The 16,998-nt window shown below is 41.0% G+C and overlaps 1 protein-coding gene across 3 annotated transcripts in view; it reads right to left on the minus strand.

The window, feature by feature from the left end:
- The window catches only part of LOC139532060 (supervillin-like), a 124,898-nt gene that overhangs the window by 55,803 nt on the left and 52,097 nt on the right, over positions 1 to 16,998 (minus strand). For all 3 annotated transcript variants that reach the window (XM_071329181.1, XM_071329182.1, XM_071329184.1), the window contains exon 15: positions 6,506 to 6,635. In XM_071329181.1, the coding sequence (XP_071185282.1) occupies positions 6,506 to 6,635 (130 nt within the window). The remainder of the gene's footprint in view (positions 1 to 6,505; positions 6,636 to 16,998) is intronic.

Genomic DNA, 16,998 nt, shown 5'->3' on the forward strand with positions numbered 1-16,998 from the left:
ACTCTAACCCGGAAGCTTATAAGTAATCCTGCTATGCTCTCCAACAAACCATCAAACAGGCAAAGCATCAATACAGGACTAAGATTGAGTTGTATTTTTTTTTAAATTTAACCTTTATTTACCTAGGCAAGTCAGTTAACTTCTCTAGGATAGGGGGCAGCATTTTCACTTTGGATGAATAGCGTGCCCAGAGTGAACTGCCTCCTACTCTGTCCCAGATGCTAATATATGCATATTATTATTACTATTGGATATAAAACACTCTGAAGTTTCTAAAACTGTTTGAATGATGTCTGAGTATAACAGAACTCATATGGCAGGCAAAAACCGGAGAAAAAATCCAAACAGGAAGTGAGAATTCTGAGGCTGGTTGATTTTCAACTCATCGCCTATTCAAATCCCAGTAAAATATGGATCTGCTTGCACTTCCTACGCCTTCCACTAGATGTCAACAGTCTGTAGAACGTTGAATGAAGCCTCTACTGGGATGTAGGGCCGGATGGGAGCTGTTTCAGTCAGTGGTCTGGCAGATTGCCAGTTCCTGGTCATGCGCATTCCACATGATATTGCCTTGCGTTCCATTACTTCTGTAGACACAAAGGAATTCTCCGGTTGGAATGTTATTGAATATTTATGATAACAACATCCTGAAGATTGATTCTCTACTTAGTTTGACAAGTTTATTCGACCTGTAATATAACTTTTTGAAGTTTTCGTCCAACGTTCGCCTGGACCTGCGCGAGCGTTTGGACATGTGTACTAAACGTGCTAGCAAAAGTAGCTACTTGGACATAATTAATGGACATTATCGAACAAAACAACAATTTATTGTGGAACTAGGATTCCTGGGAGTGCATTCTGATGAAGATAATCAAAGGTAAGGGAATATTTATGATGTAATTTCATATTTCTGTTGACTCCAACATGGCGGAGAAATGTTGTTCATATCTGAGCGCCGTCTCAGATTATTGCATGGTTTGCTTTTTCCATAAAGTTTTTTTGAAATCTGACACAGCGGTTGCATTAAGAACAAGTGTATCTTTAATTACATGTAAAACATGTATCTTTCATCAAAGTTTACGATGAGTATTTCTGTTATTTGATGTGGCTCTCTGCAATTTCTCCGGATATTTTGGAGGCATTTCTGAACATGGCGCCAATGTAAACTGAGATTTGTGGATATAAATATGCACATTATCGAACAAAACATACATGTATTGTGTAACGATGTCCTATGAGTGTCATCTGATGAGGATGCCATGTACAGTATTATAGTCTCTAAAAGGAAAAAATATTACCACCGTCTCTTGCGCATGTTGTTTTCCTTTCATAATGCATCCTTATTTACAAAGCTATTATTATTATTAGATATTCTCACAGCACATATTTGTAAATCCCAAACTCTACCTACATGTACATATTACCTCGACTAACCGGTGCCCCCGCACATTGACTCTGTACCGGTACCCCCTGTATATAGCCTCACTATTGTTGTTTTACTGCTGCTGTTTAATTATTTATAACTTTAATTAAAAAAAATACTTATCTATTTTTAACTTAACACGTATTTTTCTTAACTTCTTAAATCATTGTTGGTTAAGGGCTTGTAAGTAAGCATTTCACTGTAAGGTGAAATGTCCCCTGTTGTGACAAATACAATTTGATTTGATTTCGACCATGAAGGCCTGAATCACTCAGTCTCCTCTGAACAGTTGATGTTGAGATGGGTCTGTTACTTGAACTCAGTGTAACAATTATTTGGGCTGCAATTTCTGAGGCTGGTAACTTATCCTGAACTTATCCTCTGCAGCAGAGGTAACTCTTGCTCTTCCTTTCCTGTGGCGGTCTTCATGAGAGCCAGTTTCATCATAGCGCTTGATGGTTTTTGCGACCGCACTTGAAGAAACTTTAAAACTTCTTGACATTTTCCAGATTGACTGATATTCATGTCTTAAAGTAATAACGGACTGTCATTTCTCTTTTCTTATTTGAGGTGTTCTTGCCATAATATGGACTTGGTCATTTACCAAATAGGGCTATCTTCTGTATACCTCCCATACCATGTCACAACAAAACTGATTGGCCCAAACGCATTAAGAAGGAAAGAAATTCCACAAATTAACAAGGCACACCTGTTGATTGAAATGCATTCCAGGTGACCACCTCATGAAGCTGGTTGAGAGAATGCCAAGAGTGTGCAAAGCTGTCATCAAGGCAAAGGGTAGCTACTTTGAAGAATCTAAAATATATTTAGATTTGTTTAACACTTTTTTTGGTTACTACATGATTCCAAATGTGTTATTTCATAGTTTTGATGTCTTCACTATTATTCTACAATGTAGAAAATAGTAAAAATAAAAACCCTGGAATGACCAAAATGGTACTGTATGTAGCGTCACAGCTATCACGCAACAAAGCTATGTACCGTCAAAGCTACAGATGCATAGAACCAAAGCTCTAGAAGCACTGACCGTCAAATCTATAGTAGCTTATAAATAACCATGCTCTTCATTGGCAGAACTAGGCGTTTGGAAGAGTAGGCATGTTTTTAAATAGGCCATGAAAAAAAGTTGCCTCAGAATTGTGCTGTGGCGGTAGGACAGGGAGAGCAGCAGCCGAGTAACATCATTACAATGACTGCAGACATATGGATAGCACTTTAGGAGTAAGGACAACTATAGAGACCTTATAGAACTGCAGGGTAGCGGATTTAACACACAAGCTCACAGCAAAAAAACAGGCCTGGGCTTTTTTTTGAGAGAGTATACAGTAATGGATATAGTGAATAATATGCATCCATATAGATGAGCTTGCCATGCAAAGCCTACAGATGCATGCATGATCTTTGGTGTAGATACTAAGCACAGTATTACTCAATAACACTAACTGCATAAAGCAGGTAGGTAAGCTATGCAGGCTGGCTATAGTATGCAGGTCATCAAACTGGATGCATGATCTCACCTGGCGGTACTGATCAAGACACTGACTAATATCATTGTCAGGGTGATCAGGAGGAGAGAAAGTGACGGTAAAGACGGGCTCCTACGGAGGGAGGGCCATGGAAGACAGACAGAAAGGTCAAATGGAAAGAATCAATGACAGAGGGGAATAAACATTAGATGGGATACCGTCAACCAAATATTTTATAGAGCTGCATATGCAACTGTACTTTGACAGAGGTTTGTAAATGTGGATTGTTGTCATTGCCTCCCGCACAACTTCATCCAACACAAACAATGTCATGCAGTTTATGAGTCTGGATTTAAATGGCTGTATAGACAGGGACTACGAGCTGGTGAATTGGTTGGTCTGAAACCAAGGCTGCCACCCAAATGGCACCCTATTCTCTACATAGTGCACTACCTTTGTAATAAATTAAAACATTGATAGGGTCGCACATTTCTGGACACTTCACCCAAATTCCCAGGTTTTTCAAGAAATCCAAGTTGGAAGATTCCCAAAATCAGGTGGGAATAAGCAGGAAATACAGGAATCAGGAATCCTCCAAACAGGATTTCTGGAAAAGTTACCGGAATTTTGCGACCCTATGTAAAACAGAGACCACACCCCTGTCATTAGTGCCTTATACCCTCAAGCATCAATACTACTGTGTATAAAACACCATACCACCAACACACCAGGGTATGTGTTGGGTTCCCCGCTAACACACTGGTCTTACCCAGAGCTGATCAGACACAGCCAACTCATTAAATCAGCATACCTTCTTCCTAAAGAAGCACAACCAGGAGAAAAAAGACAAGTGTTGTCTGTAGACTAAGTTGTCATCCGATTGGCTGAGGCTAAGCTAAAACATCAACCTCTACCTCAGCACCCTATAAAACTCAACTGACTATTGAGATGTTGACTTTGAAATACAAGCTATATTCTTGTCAGGTGTCATTTAAACCAGAGGTTCCCAACCCCCCCCCCCCCCCCCATGTCCCCCTTCCCTCCCCCTATATTAAATACAAACACCAGCTTTATTTTTGTTTAATTTAAGGGACCTAGGAAAATTAAGCTAATTTCCTGCAATTTTACGTGGTTTAACAAGTTTAATTACATCTTTTAGGTACGAAGACAAAGAAAATAAAGTCTAGAGCTGGTTTCCCCAAATGTTATTACACTACCAAATGTTTTATGATCACTTATATGAACACTTAATTAAATTACACATACTCTTTTAGAGAAAGTGATTAGATCAATTGATAGTGACAGAGTCACACATTCTCAATCTATCAAATCAAGACGCATACACATACACCATATGGGGGGCGATGCCCCTTAGGTTGGGAACCCCTGATTTAAACAACGTTTTTTGGATCACCACACAACTTTTCTTCACTTTCGGTTGAGTCCCTGAAGTTGCTGTGAGCTGTACCTTTAACATTTTAAGCAATGATTCAGTGCAGTTCAAGCTCTTAATAAGCACGGACAATGACATCCTAGAAAATAATCTCATAAAGGGGTTTCCTGATTTCTAATTGCTACTGTACTGTAGGCTACAGTATATCTCCTTTGACGTCAGAAGGACATGGTTTTGATTGAGCTTCCTGGCCAGGCTGAATGGGAGGTAAAAAAAAAGAGACTGAAAACAAAAACATCGATCCTCGACCTCATTTGAAGCCCCTAAGACTGGCTTATTTCAGTTGATTCACTGCTCTTCTCTTTTATGCTTTGATCCTAACTTTATACATTTTGTTTCCTCACCGTTCTTATCTTACTCTACAGAGTTAAAAGATCAGGGCCCATATTCATAAAGCGTCTCAGAGATGGAACGTCGACCTAGGATCAGACCCACCCCTGTGTAATCTTATTCATTATGATTTAAAGGAAAAACGTACTCTAAAAGAGCACTCCTACTCTAAGACGCATGATGAATACAGACGACTCAGGCCTGACAACAGCCTCCTTTTGGTTTCGTGAGGGGGAAAGAAAATCAAGTTTATCGCAAAATCTTCAGAGGCTATCATAACTTGACAAATGGCAGCTGTCATCGCATGTGTAATCTATCATAAAACGAATTCCCCTATATACTGGTCTTGACGAGAACATTTTTTACTGTCGGGGGAAGTTCTCTTCTGTACTGTTCCACCAATCCGGTAAATGTGGAGGAGGAGTTAAGATGGAGTGTCGCCGAGAGCGGAAGTCGAGTCACAGGCTCTCTTTTCATTTCCCCTGAAACCGGAACGTCCAGTTGTTGGAGACTCGGCAGAGGTTACCATGTGGAACACAGGAATGTTTTCATTCAGTTAGGTCAATTACAGCCGTACTGTAAAAAAATAAAAACTGACAAAGCAACGAAAAAAATAGGATTGGTGAGCCAAAACAAAACATGGTATTTCTGCTTCGGTGGAAGGGCAGAGAATAGGCGAGGTTGTGAATAGTTCTAAACAGAGAGGTAAGTGTAAAAATCTCCCCACTCCACTTAAAAAACCTCACGCAACATAACTACAGTGCGCATGCAGAGATTGAAATACAGTTTTATTTTGAATGAAAAAATACATGCAAATCGAAGGAAGACAAATAGATGGAATAGGAGAAATTACATAGAACATCCATTGGTTATTGTAGGCTAAAGACAAGATACAGAAATGACAACAAACATGCATTAGATTCATATCCTACACTTCATGTTTGCCAAATAAATGTGCACACATTTATCAATTAATACAATTCCTGATACTGCTCAGGAAGTTATCTTGACCAGAATACCGGATTTAAGGAAATGATGCCAACCTTAATCTGGTCTTCTTAGTATTACATTTACTTGGAAACTACTGTACAATGTCTTCAGAATAGACACATGGTGAGATAGCCATTTAGACAACGAACTTAGGTTTACAGAGTATGGTAAAACAGTGTAAATACAGTACTACTGATATAGGCCTACTACTCGTTTCCAAAATCAAAACAACCACCAATGACTATCATATTTGAGAGTAAGTGCAGTTTACTCTCAAATAAACTGCACTCAATAAGCTTATAAGCATGATAAGAAGCATGCTATATAAGTGATTCTAACATGACTGAGATGAAAAGGAAAAGACATACAGACACACACACACACAATATCGATGACAATACACAACCCCTCTGTTTAGAGATATCCACAACTGTGTATTGATATGAATTTACAACGAGTTCATATTAAACCAACAATTTGACTTTATTCATGGTTCAGTGATACAAGTTAAAGGTGTCTAAAGGCGATAACTGAATGAAGCGACAACATCAGCACATGGCAAAAGCATGAATTAATTTAGGCAAGTGTTCTTACAATTTCCCCCTTTGGGATTACTTGATTAGAAAAGTAGGAAGCAAATGAAGGTGTTTGTGACTTCCCCCAAAATATGCCTTAAAAACGGCCTGATTGACTTTTTCATCACATAAAAGTGTCAGTCAAAATACTTTAACCATGTGCTTGTGAAGAGTCTTTAGTAGGGGTATAGTTTTCTGTTGATAAAGGAGCGTACCGTAGAGTATATACAGTAGTGAGTCAGGTTACCTTCTTGAAGCTCTGCTCCACCTCCCATAGCTGAGCGTGACGTTCTGACACGGCCACCTTCACCACATCCTGCTTCCTATTAATCCTGTTCCTCCAGTCCTCCTCTCCACTCTTCTTCAACAGGGCCAGCCTGGGGGGGGGGGGGGGGAGAGAGATGTCAGTCTCGGTTCTGCCAAGGGGCCATGATTGTATAACACAAAGACACACGTAATACAGCACGCACAGTGGATTGTTTGCGCCACCTGTCCAATAAAGGTCAATTGGATCAATGACAACAAGCTGTGAGAGAGCTGGAGAGATGGATGATAAAGCGTTCCCCCTATGGTCTCAGCTCAGTCATAAAGTCAGAACCTAGACTCTACAAGCTACGTCCCTTATTTAGAATTTGGAATCTTGCTCCTATTCTACAAGGAGCCAATCAGAGCGCCGGGATAGTCTGGATGCTTAAAACGACTCCGGGTTTAGTGCGTATCCTCCAAAAGTGTGAAATGGCAACCCATTCCCTGTATAGTGAACTACTTTGACCAGTAACACAATCAAAAGTAGAGCGCTATATATGGAATAGAGTGCCATTTGGGACACAGGCGCACAGAACAGAGCTGAGAATAAACAGAGCAGACTAGAGCAGGTCAGCCATGGATCTGGACCATAGCTACACACTGATGGTGACGGTCAGTCGTGATGAAACCCGAGTTGAGAGTCTGCTGCCAATGTTTGATTTAGCTTCATTTCAAATCTCTACCAGAGGAAGAGCTGTAGGAGTTTGTTCTTATACTCATCATCAAAATAGTAAATTGTACCATTGGCAATGGAGATATTAAATAGACTTCATACACTACATGGCCAAAAGTATATAGACAAACCTTCAAATTAGTGGATTCGGCTATTTCAGCCACGCCCGTTGCTGACAGGTGTATAACATCGAGCACACAGCCATGTAATTTCCATAGACAAACATTGGCAGTGGAATGGGCCTTACTGAAGAGCTTAGTGACTTCCAATGTGGCACCGTCATAGGATGCCACCTATCCAACAAGTCAGTTTGTCAAATGTCTGCCCTGTTAGAGCTGCCCTGGTCAACTTCAAGTGCTGTTATTGTGAAGTGGAAGCGTCTAAGCGGAAAAGTGGAAGGCCACACGAGCTCACAGAATGGGACTGCAGAGTGCTGTCATGGGTTGCAACACTCTACCGAGTTCCAAACTGCCTCTGGAAGCAACATCAGCACAGGGACTGTTCGTCGGGAGCTTCATGAAATGGGTTTCCACGGCCAAGCAGTTGCGCACAAGCCTAAGATCACCATGTGCAATGCCAAGCGTTGGCTGGAGTTGTGTAAAGCTCGCCGCCATTGGACTCAAACAGTGATAAATCACGCTTTGCCATCTTGGTAGTCCGACGGCTGAATCTGGGTTTGGCGGATGCCACCTTTGGGATGAATTGGAATGCCACCTGGGAGACAGACCTAATCGCCCAACATCAGTGCCCGACCTCACGAATGCTCTTGCCTAAATGGAAGCAAGTCCCCGCAGCAATGTTCTAACATCTAGTGGAAAGCCTTCCCAGTGGAGGATGTTATAGCAGCAAAGGAGGGACCAACTCCATATTAATGCCCATGATTTTGGAATGAGATGAGCAGGTGTTCACATACATTTGGCCATGCAGTGTAGGTAGAAATACTGTATTCAGCAAATTCAATCAAGCCACAAATAGGCAGATACTGTAACTTTTAAATATACTACAGAGTGCTGACAAGTAAAAGCAAAGATACAATCCCCTAAGACTGTTAAATGGATAACTCATACTGTTCACCCTCACACCTACGCTGCTACTAAAATTATTATTGATTTTTACCACTACGATTTTGTTCATTGACTGCCATTATCATTAGTATCTATTTATCCTGGTACTGCTCACTATTAATCCTGTTCACATGTATAAATCGACACCTCAGTACCCCATAATGATAAAGTGAAAACGTGTTGAATATGAAATACAGAAATATCTCATTTACATAAGTATTCACACCCCTGAATCAATACTTTTTAGAAGCACCTTTGGCAGCGATAACAGCCGTGAGTATTTCTGGGTAAGTCTCCAAGTGCTTTCCAGATATTATTTTTTTAATTCTTCAAGCACTGTCAAATTGATCATTGCTAGACAACCATTTTCAGGTCTTGCCACAGATTTTCAAGTAGATTTAAGTCAAAACGGTAACTCGGCCACTCAGGAACATTCACTGTTTTCTTTGTAAGCAACTCCAGTGTAGATTCGGCCTTTTGTTAAAGGTTATTGTCCAGCTGAAAGGTGAATTCATCTCCCAGTGTCTGGTGGAAAGTAAACTGAGCCAGGTTTTCCTCTAGGATTTTGCCTGTGCTTAGCTACATTCCGTACATTTTTTATCCTGAAAAACTCCCCAGTCCTTAACGATTACAAGCATACCCATAGCATGATGCTGCCACCACTGTGCATGAAAATATGGAGAGTGGTACTCAGTAATGGGTTGTATTGGATTTGCCCCAAACATTAAACTTTGTAATCAGGACAAAAAGTGAATTGCTTTGCCACATTACTTTAGTGCCTTGTTGCAAACAGGATGCATGTTTTGGAATATTTTTATGCTGTTCAAGCTTCCTTCTTTTCACTCTGTCAATTAGGTTAGTACTGTGGAGTAACTACAATGTTGTTGATCCATCCTCAGCTTTCTCCTATCACAGCCATTAAACTCTAACTGTTTTAAAGTCACCATTGGCCTCATGGTGAAATCCCTGAGCAGTTTCCTTCCTCTCCAGCAACTTAGGAAGGACGCCTGTATCTTTTGGGTGTGTTGATACACCATCCAAAGTGTAATTAATAACTTCAACATGCTTTTTTTTTTAAACTTTTTTTTTTTTAACTAGTGAACTTTTTTAGCCTTGCCATAAACAAAGGGGTTGAATACTTATTGAGCCAAGACATTTCAGCTTTTCATTTTTAATTACATTGTAAAAATTTCAAAAAGCATAATTCCACTTTGACATTATGGGGTATTGTGTGTAAGCCAGTGACAGAATCTCAATGTAATCCATTTGTTATTCAGGCTGTATCACAACAAAATGTGGAGAAAGACAAGTGGTGTGTATACTTTCTGAAGGCACTGTATATATTATAATTCTTTATATACTCCTTTTACCAGTCACTTTTCAGCCCTGTGTACATGTATATCCGCCTGTCACGCCTACACTGGCACTCTGCACACACACTAACACCCTCACACACCAACCCACCACTTATGCTGTTGCCATACTGTTTACTATTATTTTTTATCCTGCTACCAGTCACTTTCTCCTAATCGCCCGCCTAAATACTGTATATAGCTTCCCGTCTTATTTCTCATGTTTTCTGTATTATATATTTATGTAAATTATTTATTATACTATATTAATATTGATTACTGCACTGTTACAAGTTAAGCATTTCACTGTATTTGTGCATGTGTAACAGGGTTATATTGGTGATTCCCCTTGCCACTTTATTGTTAAGCCAATGGGTTTTTGGTTTTAGTTTTGTCTTGCCTTCACCTACTCAACATGGCATCTTATTGGCTGGTTTGCGTAGCTTGCTTACGAGGGGGGATGTTTCAGTTAGAATCGTCCCAGTGAACAAGCACCAAACCAGCGGTAAGTTGTTGGTTGCAAAGCACTGTACGTCAAAAGTGATTTTTATACTCTCAAGTGATGATTTAAATGTACAATTTATATCAATTTGTTTGTAAATGTTATTCGAACATCACACATAAGATGCAGTGTTTTTTGGAGAATATTTGTTGTGCATTTTGTTGTAAAGAATTCCCGCCAGTACTAGCTAGCAACTTACTGTGTCTGGTGGGGGGGTTCGAATATTTTGTACAGTGCGTGAGTGCAGAGTTGGATGGTGAGCCGTGCATTGCATGACGTGCAATTTTGTGCTGTTCCTATCAGGTACATTGTTAAAGATATTATATTGTATATTGTAATTGTATTATTTTGGTAACTATGTTTTATTTTTTTATTTATTTAACCAGGTAGGCTAGTTGAGAACAAGTTCTCATTTGCAACTGCGACCTGGCCAAGATAAAGCATAGCAGTGTGAACAGACAACAACAGAGTTACACATGGAGTAAACAATAAACAAGTCAATAACATGGTAGAAAAAAAGAAAAAAAGAGAATCTATATACAATGTGTGCAAAAGGCATGAGGAGGTAGGCAATAAATCAGATAATTACAATTTAGCAGATTAACACTGGAGTGGTAAATCATCAGATGATCATGTGCAAGTAGAGATACTGGTGTGCAAAAAAAGCAGAAAAGGAAATAAAAGCAGTATGGGGAGGGTGAGGTAGGTAAATTGGGTGGGCTATATACCGATGGACTATGTACAGCTGCAGCAATCGGTTAGCTGCTCGGATAGCAGATGTTTAAAGTTGTTGAGGGAGATAAAAGTCTCCAATTTCAGAGATGTGCCCAGTGAACAAGCACCAAACCTGCGTGCGTGAGTGCAGAGTTGGATGGTGAGCCGTGCATTCCATGACGTGCAATTTTGTGCTGTTCCTATCAGAATAAATCTCCATGACTGGTGCTACACGTTGGAGTTCGTATCGATGATTGATTGTACACAACGCAAGCAGAGTACTGTTACACGTGTGACCAAACTTTAACTTGAAGGCAGACATTCTACTGTAAGCAGAATCACATAAATCCAGATCATAGTCAAAGTCACAATGGGACGGTTTCACGGACACAGATTAAGCCTGGCCCATAGGGCTCTGGTCAAAATGTGTCCACTATATAGGGGATGGGGTGCCATTTGGGACACATCCCTAGTAGGAGACAGGACATAGTGGTCATAAAGCCTGGGCCAGTGGTGCCCTCTGCTCCTCTCAAAAACACCCCTATGTCCCAAATGAGTGGGCGTCCAATGATGGATGCATCATGCACTTCATGGATGATTCAAGAGGACAAACTAAATTTTGCACACACACACAGACAGAGTTTTGAAAGGACGAGGTGGATCTACACTCAGACACACACAGCTTTTGCTAGTCGTTGGAAGCAAATGTTGTTCCATTATGTCATCAATCAATTTAAAAGCCAATCAATGGCCAGCTTGTTGACATGGAGAACTGATAGGAACATGCTTATGTAATTGATTGGATGTGTGCGAAACCATCACCGGTCTGCAATACTGATGGATCGGAAACATTCCCATTCCTTGAACTAGATTTAAAAATCACAACTCCACATATTCTGCATTCCCCATTTGCTACAGAACAACACGGACTACAATTGACAGCTAGTTACAGTAGTTCATAGAGACTAGCTACAGTTGAAGTCAGAAGTTTACACAGATTTAGGTTGGAGTCATTAAAACTCGTTTTTCAACCACTCCACAAATGTCTTGTTAACAAACTATAGTTTTGGCAAGTCGGTTATGACATCTACTTTGTGCATGACACAAGTCATTCTTCCAACAATTGTTTACAGGCAGATTATTTCACTGTATCACAATTCCAGTTGGTCAGAAGTTTACAAACACTGTGCCTTTAAACAGCTTGGAAAATCCCAGAAAATTATGTCATGGCTTTAGAAGCTTCTGATAGGCTAATTGATATCATTTGAGTCAATTGGAGGTGTACCTGGGGATGTATTTCAAGGCCTACCTTCAAACTCAGTGCCTCTTTGCTTGACATCATGGGAAAATCAAAAGAAATCAGCCAAGACCTCAGAAATGTCCTCTGATCTGATGAAACAAAAATAGAGCTGTTTGGCCATAAAGACCATCGTTATGTTTGGAGGAAAACGGGGAGGCTTGCAAGTCGAAGAACACCATCCCAACCGTGAAGCACGGGCAGCATCATGTTGTGGGGGTGCTTTGCTGCAGGAGGACCTGGTGCACTTCACAAAATAGTTGCCATCATGAGGGGGGACAATTATGTGGATATTGAAGCAACATCTCAAGACATCAGTCAGGAAGTTAAAGCTTGGTCGCAAATGGGTCTTCCAAATGGAAAATGACCCCAAGCATACTTCCAAAGTTGTGGCAAAATGGCTTAAGGACAACAAAGTCAAGGTATTGGAGTGGCCATCACAAAGCCCTGACCTCAATCCTAAAGAACATTTGTGGGCAGAACTGAAAAAGCATGTGCGAGCAAGGAGGCCTACAAATCTGACTCCGTTACACCAGCTCTGTCAGGAAGAATTGGCCAAAATTCACCCAACTTATTGTGGGAAGCTTGTGGAAGGCTACCCGAACCATTTGACCCAAGTTAAACAATTTAAAGGCAATGGTACCAAATACTAATTGAGTGTATTCTGTCCCACTTCTGTCCCACTGGGAATGTGATGAAAGAAATAAAAGCTGAAATATATCATTCTCTCAACTATTATTCTGACATTTCACATTCTTAAAATAAAGTGTTGATCCAAACTGACCTAAGACAGGGAATTCTTACTCGGATTAAAATGTCAGGAACTCCAAAGTTCCTCTATGGAAATGGGAGAAACTTCCAGAAGGACAACCATCTCTGCAGCACTCAACCAGTTAGGCCTTCATGATAGAGTGGCCAGATGGAAGCCACTCCTCGGTAAAAGGCACAACAGCCGCTTGGAATTTTCCAAAAGGCACCTAAAGACTCTCAGACCATGAGGAACATGATTCTTTGGTCTGATGAAACCAAGATTGAACTTTTTGGCCTGAATGCCAAGCATCACGTCTGGAGGAAACCTGGCACCATCCTTACGGTGAAGCATGGTGGTGGTGGCAGCATCATGCTGTGGGGAGAGTTTTCAGCGGCAGGGACTGGGAGGGCAGTCACGATAGAGGCAAAGATGAATGGAATAAAGTACAGAGAGATCCTTGATGAAAACCTGCTCCAGAGCGTTCAGGACCTCAGACTGAGGTGACGGTTCACCTTCCAACAGGACAATAACCCTAAAAACACAGCAAAGACAACACAGGAGTGGCATCGGGACAAGTGTCTGAATGTTCTTGAGATGCCCAGGCAGAGCCCGGACTTGAACCCGATCGAACATCTCTGGAGAGACCTGGAAATAGCTGTGCAGCAATGCTCCCCATCCAACCTGACAGAGCTTAAGATGATCTGCAGAGACGAATGGGAAGAAATCCCTAAATACAGGTGTGCCAAGCTTGTAGAGTCATACCCAAGAAGACTTGATGCTGTAATCGCTGCCAAAGGTGCTTCAACAAAGTACTGAGTAAAGGGTCTGAATACTTATGTAACATTTTTTTATTTGTTTATAAATTCGCAAACATTTCTAAAAACCTATTTTTGCTTTGTCATTACGGGGTATTGTGTTAGCTTTCTGAGAGAAAAACAATAATTTAATACATTTTAGAATAAGGCTGTAACCTAACAAAATGTGGAAAAAGTCAAGGGGTCTGAATTCTTTCCGAAGGCATTGTACTTAAAATATATGAAATGTAACAATATATAAAACAAACGTCCTTTTTCAGGCCCCTGTCTTTCAAAAGATAATTTGTAAAAATCCATATAACTTCACAGATCTTCATTGTAAAGGGTTTAAACACTGTTTCCCATGCTTATTCAATGAACCATAAACAATTAATGAACATGCACCTGTGGAACGGTCGTTAAGACACTAACAGCTTACAGATGGTAGGCGATTAAGGTCACAGTTATGAAAACTTAGGACACTAAAGAGGCATTCTACTGACTCTGAAAAACACCAAAAGAAAGATGCTTAGGGTCCCTCAACTGCGTGAACGTGCCTTAGGCATGCTGCAAGGAGGCATGAGGACTGCAGATGTTGCCAGGGCAATAAATTGCAATGTCCGTACTGTGAGACACCTAAGACAGTGCTACAGGGAGACAGGACGGATAGCTGATCGTCCTCGCAGTGGCAGACCACGTGTAACAACACCTGCACAGGATCGGTACATCTAAACATCACAACTGCGGGACAGGTACAGGATGGCAACAACAACTGCCCGAGTTACACCAGGAAGGCACAATCCCTCCATCAGTGCTCAGACTGTCTGCAATAGGCTGAGAGAGGCTGGACTGAGGGCTTGTAGGCCTGTTGTAAGGCAGGTCCTTACCAGACGTCACCGGCAACAACGTCGCCTATGGGTACAAACCCACCGTCGCTGGACCAGACAAGACTGGCAAAAAGTTATCTTCACTGACTAGTCGCGGTTTTGTCTCATCTGGGCTGAATGTCAGATTCGCGTTAATCGTCGAAGGAATGAGCGTTACACCGAGGCCCTTAGTCTGGAGCTGGATCGATTTGGAGGTGAAGGGTCCGTCATGGTCTGGAGCAGTGTGTCACAGCATCATCGGACTGAGCTTGTTGTCATTGCAGGCAATCTCAATGCTGTGCGTTACAGGGAATACATCCTCCTCCATCATGAGGTACTCTTCCTGCAGGCTCATCCTGACATGACCCTCCAGCATGACAATGCCACCAGCCATACTGCTCGTTCTGTGCGTGATTTCCTGAAAGACAGTGTCAGTGTTCTGCCATGGCCAGCGAAGAGCCCGGATCTCAATCCCATTGAGCACCCCTGGGACCTGTTGGATCGGAGGGTGAGGGCTAGGGCCATTCCCCCCAGAAATGTCCGGGAACTTGCAGGTGCCTTGGTGGAAGAGTGGGGTAACAACTCACAGCAAGAACTGCAGTACTTAGTATCTTTTGTGGCCACCAGCTGCATTGACTTACTTTTGATTTTGACCCCCCCTTTGTTCAGGGAAACATTATTCAATTTCTGTTAGTCACATGTCTGTGGAACTTGTTCAGTTTAAGTCTCAGTTGTTGAATCTTGATATGTTCATACAAATATTTACACATGTTAAGTTTGCTTTAAAAAAATTAAGTTGACAGTGAGAGGACGTTGCTTTTTTTTCTTAGTTTATATACATTACACTGCCGTTCAAAAGTTTGGGTTCACTTAGAAATGTCCTTGTTTTTTAAAGAAAAACACATTTTCTGTCCATTAAAATAACATCAAATTTATAAGAAATACAGTGTAGACATTGCTAATGTTGTATATTTTTATGGAATATCTACATAGGCGTACAGAGGCCCATTATCAGCAACCATCACTCCTGTGTTCCAATGGAACGTTGTGTTAGCTAATCCAAGTTTATAATTTAAAAGGCTAATTCATCATTAGAAAACCCTTTTGCAATTATGTTAGCACAGCTGAAAACTGTGGTGCTGATTAAAGAAGCAATACAACTGGCCTTCTTTAGACTAGTTGAGTATCTGGAGCATCAGCATTTGTGTGTTCGATTACAGGCTCAAAATGTCCAGAAACAAAGAACTTGCTTCTGAAACTCATCAGTCTATTCTGATGAAGGCTATTCCATGCGAGAAATTGCCAAGAAACTGAAGATCTCATTCAACTCGGTGTACAACTTCCTTCACAGAACGGCGCAAACTGGCTCTAACCAGAGTAGAAAGAGTGGGAGGCTCTGGTGCACAACTGAGCAAGAGGACAAGTACATTACAGTGTCTAGTTTGAGAAACAGACGTCTCACAAGTCCTCAACTGGCAGCTTCATTAAATAGTACCCGCAAAATACCAGTCTCAACGTGAACAATGAAGAGGCGACTCCGGGATGCTGGCCTTCTAGGCTGAGTTCCTCTGTCCAGTGTCTGTGTTCTTTTGCCCATCTTAATCTTTTATTTTTATTGGCCAGTCTGAGATATTGCTTTTTCTTTGCAACTCTGCCTAGAAGGCCAGCATCCCGGAGTCGCCTGTTCACTGTTGACGTTGAGGCTGGTGTTTCGCGAGTACTATTTAATGAAGCTGCCAGTTGAGGACTTGTGAGGTGTCTGTTTCTCAGACTAGACACTAATGTACTTGTCCTCTTGCTCAGTTGTGCACTGGGGCCTCCCACTCCGCTTTCTATGGAATAGCATTCATTTCTCAGAACAAGAATAGACTGACGAGTTTCCGAAGAAGGTTATTTGTTTCTGGCCACTTCAAGCCTGTAATCGAACCCATAAATGCTGATGCTCCAGATACTCAACTAGTCTAAATTAGTCCAGTTGTATTGCTTCTTTAATCAACACAACAGTTTTCAGCTGTGCTAACATAATTGCAAAAGGGTTTTCTAACAACATTAACAATGTCTAAACTGTATTTCTGATGAATTTGATGTTATTTTAAATGGACAAGAAATGTGCTTTTCTTTAAAAAGAACAAGGACATTTCTAAGTGACCCTAAACCTTTGAACGGTAGTGTATATATATATATATATATATATGGGGGATTGGAAATGATGCAGACAATTACAATCTATTTTCAATATTAAATATTAAAGCGGATCTATCCCCGCCCCCCAAAAAAGCAATAATAATAAAGTGTCCCAGTTCTTCCATGGTCTGCATACTCAGACATGTCACACATTGAGCATGTTTGGAATGCTCTGGATCGACATGTACGACAGCATGTTCCATTTCCCACCCGTGTACGACAGCATGTTCCAGTTCC

The sequence above is a fragment of the Salvelinus alpinus genome, chromosome 10 (genome assembly GCF_045679555.1).
Source record: "Salvelinus alpinus chromosome 10, SLU_Salpinus.1, whole genome shotgun sequence".
NCBI lineage: Eukaryota > Metazoa > Chordata > Actinopteri > Salmoniformes > Salmonidae > Salvelinus > Salvelinus alpinus.